Here is a 25,799-nt window from a genome sequence, read left to right as displayed (position 1 = left end):
GTGAAAAAATAGACAACAAAATAAAAGAGGAATAGAGCGGAAAGAAGGGAGAAAATGGAAGATAAAGTAGGCCTAAAGGAGAAAATACATGCAAAATAAATGAAAAATTGAATAGAATATAGACTGAAGATAGAGGAGAATACAGGGAAAATAGAGGAACAAATAAAAAGTATAGAGTAGAAACTGGAAAAAATAGAGGAGAAAGAGAGAGGAAATAGAGGGAAAAGACTGGAGAAAATACAGAAAAAAACAGATGGAAAATAGAAGATTTAGACGGAAAAGAATGGGAAAAAGAGCAGGATATAGATGTTAAATTAGAGGTAAAATATTGGGAAACATAGTGGAGAAAATAAAGGAAAAATAGAGAGAAAATATGGGTAAAATAGAGGTCAAAATATAGGGAAAATAGAGGGACAAGTGTAGACGAAATAGAGAAGAAAGCAGAGGGAAAATAGAGGAAGATAGAGGGAAAAATAGCGGAAAAATAGAGGAAGAAATAGCGGAAAAATAGAGGAGAAAATGGGAGAAAATAGAGCAGAAAGTAGAGGAGAATATAGAGGGAAATAGAGGAAAAATACATTAGAAAATACAGGGATAAAACAAACGATAAAATAGGCGGAAAATAGTCACAGTCTATTTGAAATATTTACAGAAGAATTTTACAATATAGTCTACTAGTACAACACAAAGTTTTAGTAGGTATCAATTTCATAAAGCTGTGTTGAATGTCATGAATTCACCTACAGAATAGAAGGCGTGAGAAATTAGGTAGGCCTACTTCTTTAATTTGGCCCTAAATAATCTTATGTTTTGTTTTATTTTTTTTTATATTGATAGGGAGGCTATTAAAAAAATTTTACTGCCATATAATGCACTCGTTTTTGATAGTACGATAGACTTGCCGAAGGAGTATGAAAGTCATTTTTTGACGCGTATTTATGCTATGAACTGTTGAATTAGTTACAAAGTTCTCACGATTACATACGAGGAAGGTTATTAATGAAAAAATATACTGATAAGCATGGGCATTATTTGTAGTTTTTTTTTTTTTAAATAGTCCTACATGATTCCCTAGATTTGGCACCTACTGTTATTCTAATTACTCTTTTTTTGTAGTAGGAATATACTGTTACTATCTGTGGAATTTCCCCAGAATATTATTCCAAAACTAATTACCGAGTGGAAGTATGCAAAATATATTGCTTTTAAGATATTTACTAACTTTTGCATAGATCTAATATCAAAAGATGCTTAATGTAGTTTGGGGGTAATTTCTTTAATATGATTTTTTCCAATTTAACACATTATCGATTTTTAAGCCAAAAAATATGTAGAGAAGAAGGGGAATACAAGAAAAAGGTTAATACAGGGATAACAAGGGGAAGACAAAGAGAACAAGGGGAAGACACTGATAACAAGGAGAATAAAGAGAATATGAGGTGAAGGATATAGAAGGAGAAAAGGGCGAACAGAAATGTAACAGGGGGAAAACAAAGATAACAGGCAATAAAAAGAGAATAAGTGGGATAGGCTATACGGAGAATAAGGGGAATACTAGGAAAACAATGGGAAGACAGGGAGAATACAAGAAGAACAAGGGAAATACAATGATAATACAAAGACAACAAGGGGAATGCAAGAAGAACAAAGAGATATAAGATGAAAGCACATATATTTCTACATAAAGATACGCAGCATAGCTTCTGTCGATTATTTATTTTAAATACTGGGCTGGTCATTTCATATTTTTCTTCATTTTATGCAAGAAAAAAAATTAGGATAGATTTGGAGTTCGGGGATATTTTGTGTTTTGATTTCATGTAAAAATCTATTAATTTTAATAATATTTATTAACCTTCATGTGCTTAATTTATTCATACATGAACCACTCCAATAACTAATTTTCTTTATTCACAATATTTAATGCCAGTATTTCTTAATTATTAGGATTGATTTTAATAATGCTTTCGAAACATAATACAACAAAACTCCAATTAAAATGAATACAAGACAAAAGAATAAGACAACGTCTAGGAGTAGATATTGATACCAACACAAATCCACTGCCGCTGAGCGCAGATGTTGCGCACCACTATGTTTGATGACGTACTCCGTCCAGAAGAGTGCCGTGTCAAGAGGGGACTGATGACGATCTCTGAATTGATTTGATAGCTTTTGGGAGTTTATCCTGTAACTGAAGCAAGAAAATACTTTCAGACTTGTATGTATGTATTTATTAGCACTGCAATAATTGGGTATATATATATAATATAAATAACATTACAATAATTACAGCAATAAGATAACATAGATCAAATAAACGTAAAATTATTCTGACTATAAATATATAAATGTAATAAACCTAGAACTAAAGATTATGCTATAAATAACACCTACTGTAAAGCATAACTAAGCAAAAGTAAACCTAACTTACAAGTAAACCTATTTCTATTTAACTCAACTATTGTCAACTTAAGTAACTGCAAGTCACCTTAATTACATACCAACTTAATTACATGATACAACTTAAATAATTACACTGCACCTACATTACTATTAATCTCACTTGCCAGCCTAATCTTTTCAACCTTTCCTTAAATGTATTGATTTTGAGAGGACAATCCTGCAAGATTGCCGCAGATAAAGGCTGATTCACAATAAACTGGGAACGGAAACGACAACGAGAACGAGAACGGAAATATTGTTAAAATAAATGTATTTAAATGTGAACATTCACAATTAATTATTGTGAATGCTCACATTTAAATATATTTATTTTAACAATATTTCCATTCTCGTTCTCATTTCCGTTCCCGGTTTATTGTGAACTAGCCTTAAGCTGTTCCAATCTACTATTGTGCAGTTAACAAAGGAAAATTTTGCCACGTCTGTTCCTTGTCTTTTGGATTTAAACTTCATAATATGATCACGCTGCCTAAGTACGATAGTGTCACTAATCTAGTATCACATTCTAGTATATACAGTCACGAAGCTCAATACGTAATAAATATGCATCCATAGATAGTTGCTAACCACTAGGATCGCTAAAATCGCCTCATTACAGACAATGTGAAATAGTACCGGCACAGTCTATTGTTCCTAGCACCCTCACAACTCAAGCTTCGTGACTGTATATACTAGACTGTGCTAGCATTGATGTCGCTCCGTACTTTGTGTCCTCTTTGTGCCTTAAACAATGAGCTAAGTCTGGCTTTTCGTCGTTTTGATTCGAGCAATTTCCACTCTAAGTCTTTTATTACCTCTTCGCCATATCCCTCCCCCATTTTGACATATTTTTCTGGCCTGTGTTGGACCTTTTCTATTGAATCAGTTTGGGTTTGTCTGTAAGGATTCCAATCTACCGTTCCATATTCCATTATTGGACAAACAAAGGTTTTGTACGCTAATTCTTTTGACTTTCGGTTAGCTTTCCTAAGAATAAGCATAGAGAAATGTAGTGCTTTCTAGACTTTCCTTGTAATATTAGTGAGTTGTTCCTTCCAACCCAGTTTGTTATTTAAAATATACCTAGGTATTTACAAGTGTTTATTTATGGCATCGGTGAACTATTCAGTTGGTATTTGAGACAAATTTCTTTATGCGTTCTACAGAAGGATATTGACTTACTTTTACTGACATTGATTTTCATTTTATTTTCTGCCGTCCAGGTTTCAATAATGTTAAAATCGTTTTGCAAAGCGTGATATCAGATTCATCACTAATGTTTCTATATATTATATAATATGAATACATTTAACTAATGACTTTTTTTTTTCTTAAAGTTAAAGAGATATATTACAATGATGACCAGTTCCTTGGCTTAGCTTGGCTTTTCAAGGGCAGGATCTGGGACGGGTCTTTACACTTAGACTTGCTTTTGGATCATATTGTGCGTCCTATATATGCGACGATTGTCCAAGTCCGACAAGTGGTCTGGGTGACATTAGTGAATCCGATGCTGAAAGGTGTGTCATCCTGCCTAAACCCCTGATAGAGTCAGTTCCCATTCGCATGCGAGTAGTCTGATAAACTCCAGAGGCCAGGATCTCCAAGCCCTTCCTCTATAAGCATTGGAAGCCCATACTACTCCAAAGACTTCATTCCAGCCTAACTTTACAATTGCAGATGATAGATGAATTGAGGAGAAGTTGGAGAGTGGAGGGAGGAGAGTGTTTGTGTAATGATAATGGGAAACGGGAGTAACACGAAAAAACTCTCTGCAACATCTGCTTTGCATACCACAAATTCTATCAGGAATGAAATGGAATGGAAGACCAGAGCTCTAGCGCTTGAGCCATAGACGTGGCTGTTGCCAGTTCTTCTGGTCTATTTAATTAATGGTCAAAATTTCACTGACCTGTCTTAAAAAGAAGTAGAAATTTTGCAATTTTGATGTGGCACAGTTTCTACTAGAAAATAAAACTGAATTACTACTCAGTGTCTTTAAGTACCAGAACAGGGGAATAATAGAATATTAATGACTAATTTCATTTCTGACAATAATTGCGAATTTATGGAAATTCATTGAAGTATTCGAATAGATAAGACTGCATGTTCTTTTCATGAATAATTTTATTTGTATGAAGCATCAGATTTCGCTATTTGTCAGTCTTTATCATGATTGTTTCTTTTCTCTAAAGACAACAAAAATATATTTTTAAAGCAAACTACGAGTATACAGGGACAAAAAGAAGACAAGGCCGGGGAACAAAAGAAAATACAAGGCAAACAAGAGGATTACCATGAGAAAAAGGCTAATACAAGAAGAACAAGGGGAATGCAACGAGAACAGAAGAATATAAGGTGAAGAAAGCAGATGAAAGGGGAAAAAGATGAAAATTACAACAAGAGGAATACTAGGAAAACGATATAATAACAAGGGAAATAAGGAATGAAAGCACTACAACGGGAATGTGGTGGAAAAATACGTGCAAGGAGAACAAGAAGAAAAGAAAAAGAGAACAAGGATTATAGAAAGAGGACAAGGAAGAACAAGGAACAACTGGGGGGAATATGGGTATAAAAAGATTAAAAGAAGGAGAACAAGAGTAAGACAAGGAGAATAATGGAAATTCAAGGAGAACATGAGAAATGAAAGGAGAACAAGGGGATTTGCAAGAAGAACAACAAGCAGAAAAGAAAAAGGGAGAATAAGGGACAAAAGAAGAATATAAGGAAAGTAAAGCGAATTAAAAGGAGAACAAGGGAACCAGAGGAATACAAATAGAACAAAAGGAGCAGAAGTACAACAAGAAGAACAAAGAGAATTGGTGAGATGCATGAAGACCAAGAGGAATACAAGGATAACAGGGAAAATAAGAAAAGAAATAAAGAAAAATGAGGACATTGGGAGCACATAGCGAACAAAAGAAATGCAAGGAGAACAACGGGAATGCAAGCAGAACAAGAGGAATACAAAAATATGAGGAATACACGGAGAACAAAAAATTTAGAAAGAGGAAAAAGTAAATACAATAAGGATAAGAAGATAAGGAAAACAAGAAAAATACAAGAAGAATAGATATGGACAATACAGGGAAAACAAAAGAAATACAATAAGAACAAAAATAAGTCCAGGAGAATAAGGTGAAAATTAGGACAAGGACAAAACGAACAGAAAAGAGAAATACCATACGAGGAGAACAGGGAGGATACAAGGAGAAGAAGAGAATACAAGAAGAACAACGGGAAGACAATGAAAACTACGAGAATACAACGAAAATATGAGAAATAGAAAGGGAAGAGTAGGAAGACAACCATAACAATAGGACTACAAGGGAAAAACGGAAATACAAGAAAAACAAAGGGACTGCAAAGAGCACAAAAGAGATACAAGAGGAATAAGGGGAATACAAGGAGAACAAGAAGCATATAGGAGAACAAGAGGAAGACAAGGAGAATTCGGAAAACATATTGTAAACAAAGGGAATACATGAAGAACAAGGGAAATACATAGAGAATAAGAAGATGAAGAAAACCAGGGGAATGCCAGGAAAACAACGGGAATACAAGGAGAAATATCAGAACACAAAGGGATCATCGGAAATACATAATGAACAACGAGAATACGAGTACAATGAGAAGAATAAGACACAAAGTACAATGGGAATATAAGGAGAACACAGTGAAGACAAGGACAATAAGGACAATGGAAGAGAAAGAAGCATAAATGCAAGGAGACTAAGAGAACAAAGATAATAAGAGCACAACGGGAATACAAGGAGTATAAGAAGATAAAGGGGAATATAAGAATAATAATATGAAGAGACAAGGAGGATATAAACAGAACAAGCTGAAGACAATGAGAACAAGGGATTATAAATATAACAAAAAGAATAAAAAGAGACCAAAAATGAGGTAATGAACGAATAAGGTGTCAAAAGGAGAACTAGGGAAGTATAAGGAGAACAAAGGGAAAACAAGGAGAACATGAAGAATATAAGGAGAAAAAAATGGAATATGTGGAGAAAAGAGGAAAAAAAGGAAAAAAAAAACAAGAACAATTCAAGGAACACAACGAGAATACAATAATATTACTTACTTACTTATTTACTGGCTTTTAAGGAACCCGGAGGTTCATTGCCGCTCTCACATAAGCCCACCATTGGTCCCTATCCTGAGCAAGATTAATCCAGTCTCTACCATCATATCCTACCTCCCTCAGATCCATTTTAATATTATCTTCCCATCTACGTCTCGGCCTCCCCAAAGGTCTTTTGCCCTCCGGCCTCCCAATTAACACTCTATATGCATTTCTGGATTCGCCCATACGTGCTACATGTCTTGCCCATCTCAAACATCTGGATTTTATGGTCCTAATTATGTCAGGTGAAGTATACAATGCGTGCAGCTCTGTGTTGTGTAACTTTCTCCATTCTCCTGTAACTTCATCCCACTTAGCCCCAAATATTTTCCTAAGAACCTTATTCTCAAACACCCTTAATCTCTGTTCCTCTCTCAAAGTGAGAGTCCAAGTTTCACAACCATACAGAACAACCGGTAATGTAACTGTTTTATAAATTCTAACTTTCAGATTTTTTGACAGAATACTAGATGACAGAATCTTCTCAACCAAATGATAACAGGCATTTCCCATATTTATTCTGCGTTTAATTTCTTCCCGAGTGTCAATGTGACAATGTATTGACAAGTATGGTGTCACTAGTGTCTGGACAATTGATGGCAACATCTTTGTCAAAACTGGAGAGGTCAAGAGGCAGATTTTTCGTGAGTCTGATATTCACTAGTTTTGTTATGCGACTCGCCTGCACTCACAGATTATTTCCGATTTTATTTACTATATTTCCTTTGATTTAATGTTATAATTAATTTAGTGTTATTCTAATTGATTTAGTGTTGTTCTTATATTAACTACAATTTTTCTGCACCCTTAACATCTGTTTATTAGTAAATAATTAATTTAGTGTTATTTCTGTATTAACTGCAATACTTAACAAAGTATTTTCAACTTCTTTTATTATACAATAGTACAGTAACATTAGTAAGTTGGCAACATTGACCCTTTAGAGTCTGAACTATTGTTGTCTGCAGCCCCTCATAGCAATGATCTACTTTCTGCGATGCGCTCAGTAACCACTTCCTCTCCCAGTCTATCCACTGACAAAGTAACTGTCCCTTCTACCTGCGACTTGTTAAAATCTTGCTTCAGCGCACATCCAGAGACATTTAAAATAGCCAATGTCAACACACAGAGCCTTTTGTCACATTTCACCGAATTCCTTACTATTTTCGCACCGTTAGATCTGCATGCTATACAAATTTCAGAATCCTGGTTAAAATCTCCTCACTCTTCCTCTATCATTAATATTCCAAACTACTCACTCGTTAGAAATGACCGCATCAACAAGAGGGGTGGTGGCGTAGCTATATATGTAAGATCAGACATCCCATACAAAATTATTCATAAGTCTTCAAATGAAGAAAGTGAACGGCCAGAATTTCTATTTGTAGAGGCGAAAATAAAATATCAAAAATGCCTCCTTGGGGCGGTTTACAAACCACCGAAGGTAAATCACCTGTGTGATATTGAAGCGGCACTGCTGAATCTGGTTCCCAATTATCCGCATGCTGCAGTACTTGGCGATTTTAACACAAATTTACTTTCAGCTAACAGCAACGCAACAATACAACTACAGAACATGTTCCAGTCCTGCAATATGACAATTCTCCCTTCCGAGCCTACACATCACACTCCTTATTCAGAGACGTTACTGGACATAATCGCGATAAACAAACCTCATGATGTAATAACGAATGGACAAGTGCCTGCTCCTGGAATATCAAAACATATCATCTACGTTGAATTTTCCTCACGATGCCATAGACGTAAACCTCATATTGTAACATATCGCGACCTCATTCACATTAACCATGACGAACTAATTAGTGACGCAACTAAACTACCATGGCAGACTATCTGGACCCTGAGAAGTGTAGACGAAAAAGTTGAGACATTTAATAATTTAGTCACCCAACTATATGACAAACACACACCACTGAAAACTAGACGAACCACTACTCGAAGACCTGCTCCTTGGATGTGCGAATCGTTGCATACACTCATGACAGAAAGAGATGCTGCATACCGCAGATACCGAAGAACAAAATTTATTTCTGATCACGACAATTATAGACGCCTACGCAACCGGACAAACCAGTCAATCAGAAACGCAAGACTTCGTTACGCTCACTCACTCATCCAACCTTCTGTTAGTACGAAAGAGCTTTGGAAAAATATCAACTCCATGGGATTAAGAGAACGGAAACAGCAGGTACGGACCATTGACATATCACTTACTGATCTGAATGAACATTTCACCACCCCACCTCCCGAACCTCTACAAAAGGACCAAACAAAGGAAGATATTCTATCTAATGCTTCGACTACAATAGACACATTATTTCACTTTACATATATTACTGAAATTGACGTCAGAAAATCACTAAGACGACTGAAATCTAACGCACAAGGCATAGATGGTATCAGCATATCACTGTTAAATAAAATAATTGACGTGATCGTGCCGACAGTGACCCATATATTTAATGCATCTCTCATAACTAATACCTTTCCTAAAATTTGGAAAATGCACTAGTAACACCTATACCCAAGACGAAAACTCCGACCTCTCAAACGACTACAGGCCTATAAATATTCTCCCCGCTCTCTCCAAAGCACTGGAACACATCGTACATCGACAACTGACAGACCACTTAAACATGTACAAACTTATCAACGAACACCAATCTGGTTTCAGAACAGGACACAGTACAACAACTGCCCTACTCAAAGTGACTGAAGACATGCGAGAAGCAATGGACAGAAGCGAGGTGACCATCTTAACTCTACTAGACTTCAGTAAAGCATTCGACTCAGTTGATCTTGACCTACTTCTTGCAAGACTAAGAACGTTATACTTGTCTGACAACTGCATTAATTGGATGGACTCTTATCTTCGTGATCGTCAACAATGTGTCTCAGTACAAAATCGGTTTTCTCCTTGGCGATACACGAAAGTAGGAGTACCTCAAGGCACCATGCTTGGACCACTGCTTTTCTCCATTTATATTAATGACGTGACTACAAACTTACATTACTGCAAGTATCACATTTACGCAGACGACTTACAACTCTACATACACTCACGACCAGACGAAATTGACGCAACTATTGGCAAAATTAATCATGACTTGAATCAAGTTCCTTCATGGGCGAAAAAGTTCAGACTTAAGTTAAATGCTAGTAAGTCACAAGCTATAATAATTGGACATAGGAGACTACTGAACACAATGAACAACAGACATATCCCAATTATTACAGTAAATAATGCCACTATTCCGTACCATTCCGTCGTCAGAAATCTCGGCATTTTCTTGGACGAAAATTTAAATTGGGAATGCCAAATAAAGGAAATATCCAAGAGAGTGTGCTGTACCATGCATTCTCTTAACCCATTCAGAAACTTCCTCCCGCCAGAATTAAAACAGACTTTAGTGCAAACCCTCGTACTACCACTGTTTGACTATTGCGACGTAATATTTACAGACTTGACAACTGACCTTTCGAACAAGCTGCAGCATGTGCACAATATGTGTGTCAGATCCATCAGTAATGGTCACAAATTTGACCACATTACACCCTCGTTCAAATCTTTATCCTGGCTGCAACTTAGTAACCGTAGAACAATTCATTCGCTCTCTCTTCTGTTTCGAGTTCTCCACACTTCTACTCCAAATTATCTTCGTTCCCGGTTTAACTACTTATCCTCCAGGTCACAGGAGAGCCAAATCCTAGCAATTCCTGCCCATAGAACATCCCACTATTCATCCTTTTTTTACTGTCTCAGTTCCCCATGAATGGAATTCTCTACCTCAGAAGATTAGGGGCTGCCAGACAATAACCACTTTCAAGAAAAGGCTAAACGATTTCTTACGGGCGCAGTCAAATTGAAATTATACTTGTGATCGAGCTTAATAATTAATAATTTAATTGAGATATGACTATCATTACTAGTATTATTATTATTATTATTATTATTATTATTATTATTATTATTATTATTATTACATAATTATTTTATTCGTGTTGTGAAGACGAAAAGAATTGTCATTGTATTATATTAATTATGTATTGTATTGTCTTGTATTTGTAGTATTGTATTGCTTTGAATTGTATTGTATTGTATTAATTATGTTATATTCATAGCACTGTAGTAATTTTTTATCATACTGGTTGAGTGGAAGAGAAGGCCGAATGGCCCTAACTCTGCCAGTTAAAATAAACCATTATTCTTATTATTATTTATGTTTGTTATTGTTGCTCCAAGATATTTGAATGTTTCCACCTCTTCGCAGGATAAATCTCCAATTTTTATAGTTCCATTTCGTACTATATTCTGGTCACGAGACATAATCATATACTTAGTCTTTTCGGGATTTACTTCCAACCCAATCGCTTTACTTGCTTCAACTAGAATTTCCGCGTTTCCCCTAATCGTTTGTGGATTTTCTCCTAACATATTCACATCATCTGCTTAGACAAGAAGCTGATGTAACCTGTTCAATTCCAAACCCTCTGTGTTATCCTGAACTTTCCTAATGGCATATTCTAGAGCAAAGTTAAAAAGTAAAGGTGATAGTGCATCTCCCTGCTTTAGCCTGCAGTGAATTGGAAAAGCATCAGATAGAAACTGGCCTATACTGACTCTGCTGTAAGTTTCACTAAGACACATTTTAATTAATCGAACTAGTTCCTTGGGAATACCAAATTCAATAAGAATATTATATAAAACTTCTCTCTTAACCGGGTCATACGCCTTTTTGAAATCTATGAATAACTGATGTACTGTACCCTTATACTCCCATTTTTTCTCCAATATCTGTCGAATACAAAAAATCTGATCAATAGTCGATCTATTACGCCTAAAACCACACTGATGATCCCCAATAATTTCATTTACATATGGAGTTAATCTTCTCAAAAGGATATTCGACAAAATTTTGTACGACGTCAACAAAAGTGATATTCCTCGAAAGTTACTACAGTTAGTCTTGTCCCCCTTCTTAAAAATAGGTACGATTATGGACTCCTTCCATACAATAATATTAAGAGAAGTAATTATAACAGGGGAGTATAGGCCTGATAAGAAAAATGGGAGTACATGGAGAGTAAGAGAAATACGAGAACAATGACAATGCGGGACAAAAAGAGGAATACGAGGAGAACAATGACAATGCAAAGACAACAATAGGAATACAAGAAAAACAAGGGAATTACATGGAGAACAAGATTAAACTTATAAGATTAAAGAGAGCAATACAAGGAGAACTAACTATATAAAAGGAGAATGCAAAGAAAAAACATAAATACAAGGACACCAAATGGAATGAAAGAGAAACAAGTGGAATACAATGAAAAAAAGGCAATAGAAGGTGAGCAAGAAGAAGCAAAGAAGATACTGCTGCTGTTGCTCATGCTGCTGCTGCTGCTACTGCTACTGCTACTCCTACTGAAGTTAAGACCGTAAGGTATTCTCTTCAACTACACTAGAGGCATACAAATGTACAAGTTACCAAGAAGAACATGAGGAATAAGAGGAGAACAAGGCGATTGTAAGAAAAAGAAATATCAGACACGGAATAAAGGGGAGAATACGAAAACAATGGGAATGCTGGGAGAACAAAAGGATGCAAAAAATACAGAAAGAAGGCAACGAGAACAAGAAGAACAGAAGTATAATAAAAGGAACACAAGTAGGAGGCAAATACAATGAAAACTAGAGAATTACAAGGAATATAAAACGGAAAGGAGAACAAGGGGAATACAAGGAGCTAAGAAGGAATACATGTACAAGATGTGGAACAGAAACAGAACAGGACGCATGCAAGGAGAACAAGAGGAACACATGGGGAAAAACAGAATAAAAGAATAGCGGAGAGTACAAGCATGACAAGGGAATACGTGGAAATCCAGAGGAATACACGGCAAACTTAGAAAATACAAAAAGAAGATGAAGACAAGGAGAATAAGTGTAATTATAATAGAAAAGGGAGAACAAAAAGAGAACAAGGAGAAGACAAGAAGAACAAACGCAATACAAGAATAAAAGGAGGAATACAGAGCAAACTTCGGAAGTATAAGGAGGAGGACAAGAAGAAGACGAAGATAAGGAGAATAAATGTAATTAAAATATAGCAAAGGAAATAAAAGGAGACCAAGAATAAGACAAGAAGAACTAACGGAATTCAAGGAAAACATAAGGAATTCAGGTAGAACAAGGTGAACACAAGAAAAACAAGAAGAAAAAACAAAACAAGGGAATAATGAAGAGAGTAAAGGGAATGCAACAACAACAACAAAAATAATCATAAGAGAACAAGGTGAATACAAAGGGAACAAGATGAATACAAGAAGAACAAGAGGAATATATGGTGAATAAGAGGAATATAAAAAGAAAGAAAATGCAAGGAGACCAAGAGGACAAGGAGAACAAGGGGGAATACAAGGAAAAAAGAGCAAGGAAAGGAGAACAACGAAAAAAAAGAAAAATATGCAGAATATAATGGAAATAAAGGAAATACAAGGAGTACAATGAGAATACAAAGAAAAGACATAATTAAGAGAAGAACAAGAGAAATAAAAGAGAAGACGGGGAATGTAATGACAACAGGAAGAAAACGTGGAGGAGATCAAGAGGAAAAAAGAAAAAACAAGGTGAATACAAGGCGAACAGAGAAAAAGACACAAATAATAAGAGCAATACAAACAGAAGAAAGGAAGTACAAGGAGAACGAACAGACAAGGAAAACAAGGAGAATACAGTGGGAAAAAGGAGGATGCAAAGAGTACAAAAGTAATAAAAGAAGAACAAGGTGCATACCGTACAAGAAGAAAACGAAAAATGTGTGAATAACATAAATACAAGAAGAAGAAGAAGAACACAAGAAGAATAAGAAGAGCACAAGGGGAACTATAGGAATACATGAAAAGAAGAGGAATGCAATAAGATCAGAGATAATATAACTGGAACAAGAGGATTACAAGAACAAGTAGAAAACTTTGAGTGTAAGGAGAATATAATGAGGCAAGAAGACAAGGAGAACATAGGCAATACAAGGAGAACAAGAAGAAGATAAGAAAAAATGGGAATACCAGTAGAAGAAGGAAAACAAAAGGAACAAGGAGAATACAAGTAGTATAAAAAGATGCAGAGGATAAGGATAATGTAAGGTAACATATAAAGTACAAGGAGAACAAGCCAAATACAAGGATAACAAGGAAAATGCAATGAAAACATGTGGAATACAAGGAGGGGAAGGAGTATATAAGAAAACAATAGGAATATAAGGAAAATAAGAAGACAAGTAATACAAGAGGAATGCAAGGGGAACCAAAGGAATAAAAAGTGGAATAAGGGGAATGAATTGCGCACAAGAGGAAGACGAGAAGGAAAAGGGGAGAAAAGAAGAGTAGTTAGAAGATAAGGAGTACAGGAAGTATACAAGGGAAATGAAAGGAAAACAATAAGAGTAAAAGGGAGCTAGAAGAAAATAAAGAGAACAAAGGAAATTCAAGGAGATCAAGAGGAAACAATGAGATCAAGGCGAAGACAAGTATAACAAGGGGAATACAAGAAAATGAGGAGAATAAAAGAGAACAAGGGGAAATTCAATTAGAACAAGAGAAAGGTGTAGAGGAAAGGGGAATATAAGCAGAAGAGCAAAAGTCAAGAAGAGAACAAGGAGAACAAGAGGAATACAATGAGAAAGATAATCTAATGAGAAAAATAAGAATATCAGGAGAAAAAGAAGAAAATAAGGTGAATAAGGGGAATTAAAAGAGGACAAAGGGAATACAAAAGAACAAGTGGAAGATAAAGAATGTAATGAGAATGCAAGGGGAACAATGGAAAATAGAAAGATACAGTAACAAGGAGGGGTTGCACTTTTATATAACATTCTATTCCCAAGTTACACCTTTATATCTAGTGAGGAAAAGACGTAGTTTTACGCATAATATGGGGAAATTGACAGTAAATCAATCTGGTTCATACCTAATAATGTGGAAGAAAAATAGTTACCTCTGTAGAACTGTTTTTAAAGTTTGGAACTTAAACATAACTTCCTGAGCATCATGACCCATTAATAATTGAATCTAGCACTTTGACATCACACAAAGGTACTTAGCTCTTTCCCTATTCCCTCTGAGACGAGAGAGGGAAACCACTGAGCTGGTTGTGCTCCAATTCAGCTCTTTTTAGATCATTTCCTTATAGGCCTACTCATGTCGCGTTTCTTGGTTTTCAAAATACAGAGTATGACTATGTGTGAAGAAGATGCAATGAAGTATTTTCTTGCTTATTTCTATACAGATTATGGAGACGTAGTGTAATAGTGAGAGAAGATCGGTACTATTCCGAGTATACCTTTCCCAAAACATTCAGGTTGGGATCACGATCTGAAGCGTGAAAATTCATCGCTGTAATGTTACAGGCCATTCTTTATCTTGTGAAGCCTACTTTCGCATAAGGGGAAGAAGAAAGTGGACTGAGAAGCTTCCCTCTCTAGCCATGCTTCCACTTGCAGCTAGCTAGCTCACTTACCCTCACCATACAGCACATGCGTTCATTTGGTTCCACGAGATAATGAATGACCTATACATTAAGTTAATGTTATCTAAGATGCAAGTGTTTAATAATAAGACTTACCTAGGTTCATAGAGAAGCTTCTTCAGTGCTTCCAATAGAACCTCTTCTGTGACGAACTCATAATCCAAATGTAGTGCTACTTCTTTAGCCACGGAGGTTTTGATGTTGAGGTGCTGGTCGTAAGATATAGGAATTCCAAGCATAGGCACACCACAGTAAACAGCTTCCAGCGTTCCAAATTGTCCTCCATGAGTTATAAAAACTCGTGTATTGGGGTGTCCTGAAAAGTGTTCATGTTCAAAAATGTGAATCCATTATCTACCATAAAGATGTAAAAGACAACTAGACTAGTAATATGGGGGAGACAGAAGTCGGCATGCTAGACTGCATTTTCAATATACACTCTACTTGCAATTGCATGTAGTACTGGTTTTAAAGTACCAGGAGATAGTGATCTGAACGTATTATTATTTGCTGATGACTTGCTTATCAACCAAGACAAAGAATCTGCACTACAAGAATCAATCTTCAAACTTAATCGGATCGGCAAACAACATAATATGAGAATTTCAATCACAAAAACGAAAGTAATGGCTTTTCGAGACAAAGAACCAGTAAGAACAAAAATAATAATCAACAACAGAATTATACTAGAAGTAAGCCATTTTAATTATTTAGGAAATTATGTTATGATTAAAGACCAGCATTTGGTCACCAAGTGAAGAAAGCAGGTTAGTTGTGCTATGAGGTGTAGATGACAGCACATGTACACGGCACATTCGGTATAGTCAGCACAGAAGATAATAGAAAAAGAGTAGAGATTGCAACATAGTTAGGTATCGATTATTAGTCTGATAGAAACTATTTTTTGCCGACCTGTATAAGAAATTGAAACATAAAACCACTTCATAAACACACAATCCACTACACCTCACCTGACTCGATTGTATGTTTTGGTGAACGAGGATCATGTCAATACATACACCCAATGTATCACATTTTATCTATAGGCCAGTAACTTCTTGTGAAATTGAAATTAGTTACTCGAAGTACAAACTTTGCTTATCCAAAAGAAGGGAACATCTGTAGGCTAACCAAGAAAGAGATGACTGAAAGATCTTTGAAGGCGGAACAGCCAGGTAGCTACCTATAGCATTAATAGAAAAAGGAGGAGGAGGAGGAGGAGAAGAAGAAGAAGAAGAAGAAGAAGAAGAAGAAGAAGAAGAAGAAATAGTACTTTCTACATGACGTTCGCCAAGAATCAGTTTTAGCTCAGGCAAATTCCATCGGCATTTTTTTACCGTTACAGATCGAATGTAACTGCCGAGGAAATAGTATGTACAGTACATTTCCCCTGGATCGAGCGTGGAAAAATGTTGTGTTGCGTAGTATGGACAGGTATAATAGGTTGAAGGAACATCAAGGTTACAGCATTAGTATACAGCTGACTTCAATTCAGTAGAGTTCAGTTTAGTTTGTGGCAATGTAGTACACATTATAAAAGTAAATATTCATTTATGATACGTATATTATGGTGATATCGTACAGAAAATGTCGTGGTATATTTCCAGCACTTATTATAAGGTAATCCAATAAATTTCATCTGTAATGCAATGTGTAAGTCGCAGAATTTTTATTACTTGTAAGACAACCCAAAAAATTACTATTTATTTTATGCATTCATCTATTTATTTATTTATTCATTCATGTATTTATTTATTTATTTATTTATTTAGTTATGCCTGCCTATCTACCTGCCTGCCTGCCTATCTATATATTTATTTATTTATTACAAGAGTTTTTGGTTTTGACAGCCATGTTAACTAATCATGTTTTCTTTATTTGCTAATCTTCAGGCATTCTTGAACTGATTACATAAATATATTATATAAAGATAACTTATTATACACACACAGGGTGAACCGTAAGTAATGTCATTAATTTCAGGGGGGTTTTTCTTTGAGGTATCTCAAACAAAAAAAAAAAAAATTAATATAATTTTGCTCGTTTTCCCTTCCTTTTCGAGATAAAAATTGTTTTATTTGAAACATTTCATAGTGTATTTTGGGAAAACTCTTGATTTAATTCCCAATATGTACAGTCAATTTAAGAGACCTGTGCATTGTCCAATATTCTTTTAAGATTAACTCCGTACGTAGATGAAATTATTGGGGATCATCAGTGTGGTTTTTGGCGTAATAGATCGACTATTGATCAGATTTTTTGTATTCGACAGATAATGGAGAAAAAATGGGAGTATAAGGGTACAGTACATCAGTTATTCATAGATTTCAAAAAGACATATGACTCGGTTAAGAGGGAAGTATTATATGATATTCTTATTGAATTCGGTATTCCCAAGAAACTAGTTCGATTAATTAAAATGTGTCTCAGTGAAATATACAGCAGAGTCCGTATAGGTCAGTTTCTATCTGATGCTTTTCCAATTCACTGCGGGCTAAAGCAGGGAGATGCACTATCACCTTTACTTTTTAACTTCGCTCTAGAACATGCCATTAGGAAAGTCAGGATAACAGGCAGGGTTTGGAATTGAATGGGTTACATCAGCTTCTTGTCTATGCGGATGATGTGAATATGTTAGGAGAAAATCCACAAACGATTAGGGGAAACGCGGAAATTCTAGTTGAAGCAAGTAAAGCGATTGGGTTGGAAGCAAATCCCGAAAAGATTAAGTATATGATTATGTCTCGTGACCAGAATATAGTACGAAATGGAACTATAAAAATTGGAGATTTATCCTTTGAAGAAGTGGAAAAATTCAAATATCTTGGAGCAACAATAACAAACATAAATGACACTCGGGAAGAAATTAAACGCAGAATAAATATGGGAAATGCCTGTTATTATTCGGTTGAGAAGCTTCTGTCATCTAATCTTCTGTCAAAAAATCTGAAAGTTAGAATTTATGAAACAGTTATATTACCGGTTGTTCTGTATGGTTGTTAAACTTGGACTCTCACTCTGAGAGAGGAACATAGGTTAAGGGTGTTTGAGAATAAGGTGCTTAGGAAAATATTTGGGACTAAGCGGGATGAAGTTACAGGAGAATGGAGAAAGTTACACAACACAGAACTGCACGCATTGTATTCTTCACCTGACATAATTAGGAACATTAAATCCAGATGTTTGAGATGGGCAGGGCATGTAGCATGTATGGGCGAATCCAGAAATGCATATAGAGTGTTAGTTGGGAGACCGGAGGGAAAAAGACCTTTAGGGAGGCCGAGACGTAGATGGGAGGATAATATTAAAATGGATTTGAGGGAGGTAGGGTATGATGATAGAGACTGGATTAATCTTGCACAGGATAGGGACCGCTGGCGGGCTTATGTGAGGGCGGCAATGAACCTTCGGGTTCCTTAAAACCCATTTGTAAGTAAGTGCATTACGATAATAAATGTTTGAAATAATTTTAGTTTTCTCCTTTAAGTATGCAGAAATTTGATCCAAAGAATGTAACTTTTCGCTGTAAAAAGTATTTTACAAGTTACATTTGTTCAGATCAAATTTCTGCACTTTTAAAGGCCAAAACTGAAATTCTTTCAATGATGTATTACCATAATACACTCTTCTCTTAAACTGACTAGGTACAGAGTGTTTCAAAAATACGGGGCATAATTTCAAGTATGTATTTCCCACATGTAGACAATCAAAATAGTTCATTACAACATGTGTCCGGAAATCCTTCATTTCCGAGTTATGGCCTTCACAACATTGAAATTCACTGGAACGTTTTTCTTTCCGCAGGTCGTTGTCATTACAGAAGATGTTCAAAATGTCCACCTCCTGCTTGAATACACACCTCACATCGATGTCTCATTGACCTGCGAACACGATCCCAAACTCCAGGAGTATTGCATATGTCCTCAGATATGATAAGGATACAATTGATACTCTTTCAACAGTCTCCAGACAGTCGTATGAGGAACACTGACTTGCAATGCTACCCTTCGTGTGCTGATAGAAGGAGTCATGTTCACAGCCTCCAGAATCTCCTCCTGTACTTCTGGAGTTGCAGATCTTGGTCGTCCCCTTCCCAAACCAGGAGAGTTAAATTTTCCATACTCGCACAGACGGTAATGGAGACGTACAAATGTCTTCCAATCTGGACATTGTCGCTGTGGGTACCTCTCCTGGTACAAACAACGAGTCAGCGCAGCATTGCCATCCGCCTTACCGTACATGAAGCGTATCTCTGCCAGCTCTTGATTTGAATACATGTCGCACAGTCTAATGCCTACACAACACTGAATGTAACCTTCACCTCAGAATGAACTGTCAGAGTGCCCTCTTAATGTCTCCTTTGACGGCAACGACCTGTGGAAAGAAAAACGTTCCGGTGAATTTCAATGTTGTGAAGGCCATAACTCGGAAATAAAGCATTTCCGGACACATGTTGTAATGAACTATTTTGATTGTCTACATGTGGGAAATACATACCTGAAATTATCCCCCGTATTTTTGAAACACCCTGTATATTCGGAATTCAATCAATAGCATTTCCAAAACACTCTATGAAATGTTTCATGTAAAACAATTTTTATCTCGAAAAGGAAGAAAAATCGAGCAAAATTGTATTAAATTTTTTGTTTCAAATAACTCAAATAATAACCCCCGGAAATTTATGGCTTTACTTACGGTTCACCATAATTCGTAATGAAGTGTTTTCAATATACTCATAATATTTTTAGATAAATGTTTACTCGTAATTAGAAAGTAGTAAGTATTTAATCATGTTTTACTCTCATAAAATGTAATTTGATAAGATCTTAATGCTGTAATAAACATCGAAGTGTTCCCATTTGTGGCAGAATTATTTTGTATGTGTAAAACATGAACACAACGATTAAAACATAATGGTATGCTGCAAGAATATTATTATTGTATGGTACTGAAAATCTACTTCAAGAACTATGCACATAATTTTTTAATTTAATAAAATGTTTAAAAAGTAATATATTTTTTTAATTGATTTTCAAGGAAAGGTCGCGTTTCATTCCATCTTACCCAGTCTAATCTAATCTAATCTAACCTAATCTAATAAAAAGTAACAAGCCTGGAGCAGTGGGGTAACAGAGTCTAGAGCATACCTGCACAAACAGCGCTCAATGAGCGCGTGCGCTCCTTCTGAGCGGGAGAGCCGTGTTTTCCGCTCGCCGAAACGGAGAGGAAGATACGTCAGAGTGACATAAACTTGCTATAGAGGAGAGGGAAACGACCACTCAGCTATTTAGAGGAGTGCAGTGTAGGCCTATTCTCAGTAACTGTTTCACATTGCTTACCTACTGCTACAGTTCAGTGTGGAGGAATCTAAAAGACAGAACGTAACATTTAACATTTAACGATTTACAGCTTCAACTTATTGATCTTCAATGTGACCTAAGGGCTAAAGATCCTTTGAATACTACTAGCCTGGTTGAGTTTTACAAGACTAAACATTAGCAATAATATCCACGACTACACAGGCTGTGAAAATGATTGCTGTGTTTGGCTCAACATTTATATTTGTGAGCAACTGTTTTGTATAATCAACTTTAATAAAGGAAGACATCGAACATCTGTAACTGATGTTTCATTACGATTAGTAGGCTACTGTTCCTTTCAGCTGCCAAGAGCATAAAACCTCGTTTTGATGTACTGATAAATAAACATATAACAAAATGATATTGTACATTTAAGTAGGCTTAGCTATAGAATTTCTATTATTTCTGTAAAATAAATATTTCTTTATTAATTAATAATAGTCCAAGATAGTTTTGCAAACACTGAACGGGAATTCATTTCATAAACACTCATAATAGTACTTCCTTTTTGTGTATATTTTGTACGAGATCACCCCTTCTTCCAGTCCACCCTTATACAGAGCGCAGCTAATATCTGCATTCCACTCATGAGCTGTGAGCCGGCTCGGAGAGCGCAAACCTTGTGCAGGCCTGGTCTAGAGCAAATGGAAGGGAGAAGATAGCATTCTTTCCTTGGAAATAGATAATCACTAATCAATATCTATTAACAGAAAGAGAAATGTTCTCTGTTTCACTTACGAAGTATCTCCAACTGTGGAAACCACTTGCGTGTCATAATGTTTTCGGGTAGTCCAGTCATATTGCTGGTTTTCCACAGAACTCTTTGCGGAAGTTTGGAGAAGGCCCCAATGAACGCCTGCAGTTTATCTGGTGGGAATGAATCACTTTGTATGTTGGTGCCGAAACTTATATATATCGCACCATGTTCTGCACCATTAAGAAACTCCTCCAAGTACTGAGAAATAAAAAATAATATTAGTGGTGGTAGTAGTAGAAGTAACAGTAAATAACTTGGATATACTCCTTTTGTATTCTACGTACCCAGTAAGTAATTTATAATTTTGATTCTGCGTCGAGTTTAAATGAAGTCAATGCAGACCATGTAGGTAAATAAACATCCTGTTCATCAAACAGATTTCTTTTGGACATAAAACGAATTTTTGTGACGTATATATACACACTGAGTGGAAGGAAACGTATTACATTAATTCACATGAGTTATAGATCAGGTAATTGTGGAAAAATTTTGTCAAATAATACTTCTGATGCGACCAATATATTGAGATAATGATGTTTTCGAGAAAAATAAATTCAACATGCAGCAACGATACAGAACATAAAGAGCAATACATACGCCTTAATTTTACTAGCTTACCAAGGGAGTGGGCATAATTTTAGCTGAGGTAACCTGGCTGAAGCTTTGCTGGCTTTCCACAGCCACATTACAGAACAGCTCCAAATTGGTGGCACTCGCTTGCGTGAAACAAGTACAGTAAACCGACAGGAAGGAACGGTTAGTGGTGGGGTGTGAGTTTTGTAAAGTTATGATAGAAAACATAGTTCCCTAAACCTAATGTGTAAGTTCAAATTGTAAGATTTATTTTGTTTCACGCATGTAGCATAATTAATTAAATGAAATAAATAATAAAAGAACAATAATTGAGAATTACAAAATCATATTAGTATAATATAATACTAGAAAGCTAACTAACTGATACATTGCAGTCCGGCAGTAATACAGCTGGAGGGATAAGTTTATAGCACGACAACTAACTTCATACTAACTCATGTGTCCTCATTCTACCCCCAAAAGTAGTATCGTCTCTAAGGAAGACTAAAATAGGCCACCATTTCAGGGCTGAATTATATCTTAATCGACAAGTGAAATTTCATTTCTTTTTAGATGATTAATCGAAACTTATACTTTGCATGACTAAATTAGTACTAAAACATGGTCATAAATAACTTGGTCTACGTACCCAACAAAAAGTACCTCGCATTTTACAACAATTTCACAGAATCTGTCATCGAAATTTGAACACAAAACATCATATACATTTGTTTCGAAAACCATCAATAAAAGAACAAAATGTTACTCGGATGTTCGTTCGTCATATTTCTAGGAATCATATCTAACAAGGAATGTTATATGTTTCCTTCCACTCTGTATATATGTGTATTTTATATAGGGTGAACTTAAAATTTCGAGACAAACTTCAGAAAGTGATCCCCGACAGAAAGAACAAAAAAGATCAAATGAATATAGCCCGAAAACGCAAGTTTTCCAGAGTACATGGTTAGACTACTTTTCATGGCATCAGTCCATCATAACGACAGTTATGACATATCAGTTACAGTGTGTTTACGCTTATTTTCATTTGCACATCAGCTCCGTAGTGCTGCTACAATGGCCCAGCTTACACCATGTTGGAGGGCCACAGCTCACACTGGGGTTATTCACAAGTGTTGTAGAATAGTTCTTCCAGATCAGGGGCTTGTTTCACAAGTTGAAGTTTGAAAAAAGGCGAATCTTTACAAATGAAATTTTGCATACTTTACAAATGTTTTCTTTTTCACAATCAAGGATTGATTTTACAACTCTGTAAATGTTAACTGTAAAGCTAGCACATGCTCCCAAATTTCTGGCACAGTTGTTATTGTCTGAAAGCCTTACAGAATCCACTGACAAAGTTTCTTTATTATTCACAAGAGTCGAATACATCAACGATTGTAAGTGTCCCCACAGAAAGAAATGTAATGGGTTGAGATCTGGTGAGCGTGGGGGCCAAGAATGTTCGGATCTCGATGAGACAACGAACTGCGGCCTGTATTCAGGCAAGAGGTCGAAATTTTGAACTGTTCATTTAAGGAAATGTAAACAGAATGCATCATAATAATACCAGCAAATAAACGTACTGGACTGCAGTATGATCAAACTTGCAAGCCCTACTCAGAAACCAAGCATTTTCAGACTCATATTGATATAACCATTTTTTCTTCTATCCATATGAAGAATCCATACCTGAAGTTTTGTCCACTCTTTTCATTTCATTCCGTATACTATGGTACTGTATAAAATAAATTAATATCATGGAGACTTCATTACGTACTAAAACAAACAAAACAAAACAATTTGCTGCCAAACTTAATACTGCACAGTGAGAGACATAATTGTTGAGCAGGTGAAAATGTTTCAAGATCAGTACCGGTAGCATGGTTCATAAGAGACTACGGGTACTATTCATAGACATTTCACTAGCCTGTGCTACTAGCGTGCTAAACTAGCCCCGGCTAATCGACTGGTTATTTGTACAGGATTCCTATCATATCATATCGCTAACACTGGGTTATGAATACCCAGTGATCATCCACCAGAAGCCCGCGCTAAGAATTTCTATGAATATGGCCCTACAATTTTAATTCCTTCTCAGCATATAGGCCTACTGTAATAATTAAACAGAAAAGTGAAGCAAATATCTCACCATCATATGAACCGAAACTTTCAGCTCAGAACATGAGCAGTGTGGCATTCTTTGACTTAGAAACTATTGGAGTTTCTCAACTGTTATGTCCCTCATTGTACATGTATTATATTACTTTTAATTTATTTTTTATATTAAGTAACATCATCCTAAGCTTCTTCTCAATAGTAGACATTTTTACTCGAACGTGACTGGTGTTTGTGCACACCGTACAGTGCTGTCAGTGCTGCTTTCTTGGGACCTCCCCATGGTAGGCAAAGTTATCCGTGATACATTATACTTACAACAGGTAAGCTCCCTTGACTATTTATGTGTATTCCTCCAACTTCCACAAAAGCCGGAACTGTAGGTCTGGGAGTATTGAGAGAGAAATGGCTGTTGATCAATACAAGACTTGTGTTCCTTTTAATATCAAATATTGAAGGCACGTCTTGTCCAAAATGTCTTCGCATCAGTTCGTCAGTTGGCAACTCTGCAAAAATATAATGTCCAAGCTTTGCAGCTTCAATGAACACCGTGTTCACAAGTCTTTGCCAGAAACTCATGTGGTCAGCGAAGGGCAGGAAGTAATTAGGGATATAAGCTGCATGGTCGATGTTGCCTATCCGATCATTTCCCCAAGGCAGAGACACACTTGTTGTGAGACTTATCAAGGAAGCTTTGAAGTGATGTGACAAAACAAGAAAACAATCTGATCCCATGAGGTGGGTTATGATCAGATCAAACTTATTCTTACTATTGATGAGTTTCTGTATCTGTGGCGACTCGATAGCGACTTTGCACAGGTTTACTTCAAATTGCCAATATAAGTAAAGAACTTTAATATAGCCGTAGCTTCGAAGTTCTTCTACACTCATTGTCTCTGTACTGGGAGGCAATATTCCTTCTAGACTTATGTCAGTGTAGTTGGCAATGGGAGTCTTGAGAGGAAAATATCCAACCATGGTTACTTCATGTCCACGAGAAACGAGTCCTTTGAGCAAAGGTTGTATCATGGAGTAATGGCTTCTGAAATTTGTAATCATGAGCGCCAATATCCTTGCTGCTTCTGCTTCCTTGGCAAGGGTTGATGCAACTAACACGCAAAGAACCAGCCCATAGAAGCGCTGCATCTGTTGAAAAACAACAGGTACATTTTCCTCTGAAAATGTTTCTACTTAAAAATGTTCACTCTTTTCAAAACTTTCTAGTAATAGAAAACCGAGTACAATAATATGGGATAAAGCAATAAAAAAATAAGATTGTCCTAGAATAGAAAAGAATGAAACAGAATATAATGTAAGTGAATAGAATACAATAGAGTAGAACACAGTTTAATACAGTGGGATATAATAGGATAGAGAATAATGGAGTAGGAAAGACATAGGTAGCGTAATATATGGGACTGAATGGAATATAAATTAGAGTACAGTAATTAAAATATAATAACAGTGTGAAAAACTAAGTAGCCTATAGAGGAGAGTAGTAAAAATAGAATATATTGGGACTGAACTGAATATTGAGTACAGTAGTTGAAATAGAATGTCATTGGACAGAATGGAATATTAAGTAGAGTAGAGTAGGGCGGTTGAAATAGAATATAATAAGATGGAACGGATTACAGAATAAAGTAAAGTAGTTAAAATATAATTTAATGAGAAGAATCGGATTACAGAGTAGGTAGTTATAATATAATGATATGGAACGAGTTACTGAGTGGTTAAAATAGAATATACCGTAATGATATATAACGTATTATATAACAGGGTAGTGAGATAAAATACAATGTGAAGATATTGAATGAAGTATAGAGTAGAGGAGAATGTAATGATATGAACGGATTACAG

General features: G+C 35.9%; 1 protein-coding gene across 1 annotated transcript; it reads right to left on the bottom strand.

Moving 5' to 3' along the window:
- Positions 1-412: 412 nt before the first annotated feature.
- Positions 413-25,143, bottom strand: LOC138694559 (UDP-glycosyltransferase UGT5-like). Its single transcript, XM_069818419.1, has 4 exons — positions 24,258-25,143; positions 21,230-21,446; positions 15,228-15,447; positions 413-2,194 (listed from the first exon to the last, which is right to left on the bottom strand). The coding sequence occupies exons 1-4, from the start codon at positions 25,083-25,085 to the stop codon at positions 1,921-1,923; spliced, it is 1,539 nt and encodes a 512-aa protein (XP_069674520.1). The 5' UTR covers positions 25,086-25,143; the 3' UTR covers positions 413-1,920.
- Positions 25,144-25,799: the final 656 nt, after the last annotated feature.

The sequence above is a fragment of the Periplaneta americana genome, chromosome 2 (assembly GCF_040183065.1).
Source record: "Periplaneta americana isolate PAMFEO1 chromosome 2, P.americana_PAMFEO1_priV1, whole genome shotgun sequence".
Taxonomy (NCBI): Eukaryota; Metazoa; Arthropoda; class Insecta; order Blattodea; family Blattidae; genus Periplaneta; species Periplaneta americana.
This window is presented reverse-complemented; position numbering and strand designations above follow the sequence as displayed.

What these genes read in the sequence shown, in the direction of transcription:
- LOC138694559 (XM_069818419.1), bottom strand. Translation starts at nt 25,085, where the DNA reads ATGCAGCGCTTCTATGGGCTGGTTCTTTGCGTGTTAGTTGCATCAACC. An exon ending in GTCAAGGGAGCTTACCTGTT is followed by an intron (nt 21,447 to 24,257) that starts GTAAGTATAATG and finishes TTTATTTCTCAG; the next exon opens with TACTTGGAGGAGTTTCTTAA. An exon ending in AAGCTTCTCTATGAACCTAG is followed by an intron (nt 2,195 to 15,227) that starts GTAAGTCTTATT and finishes TTCTTGCTTCAG; the next exon opens with TTACAGGATAAACTCCCAAA.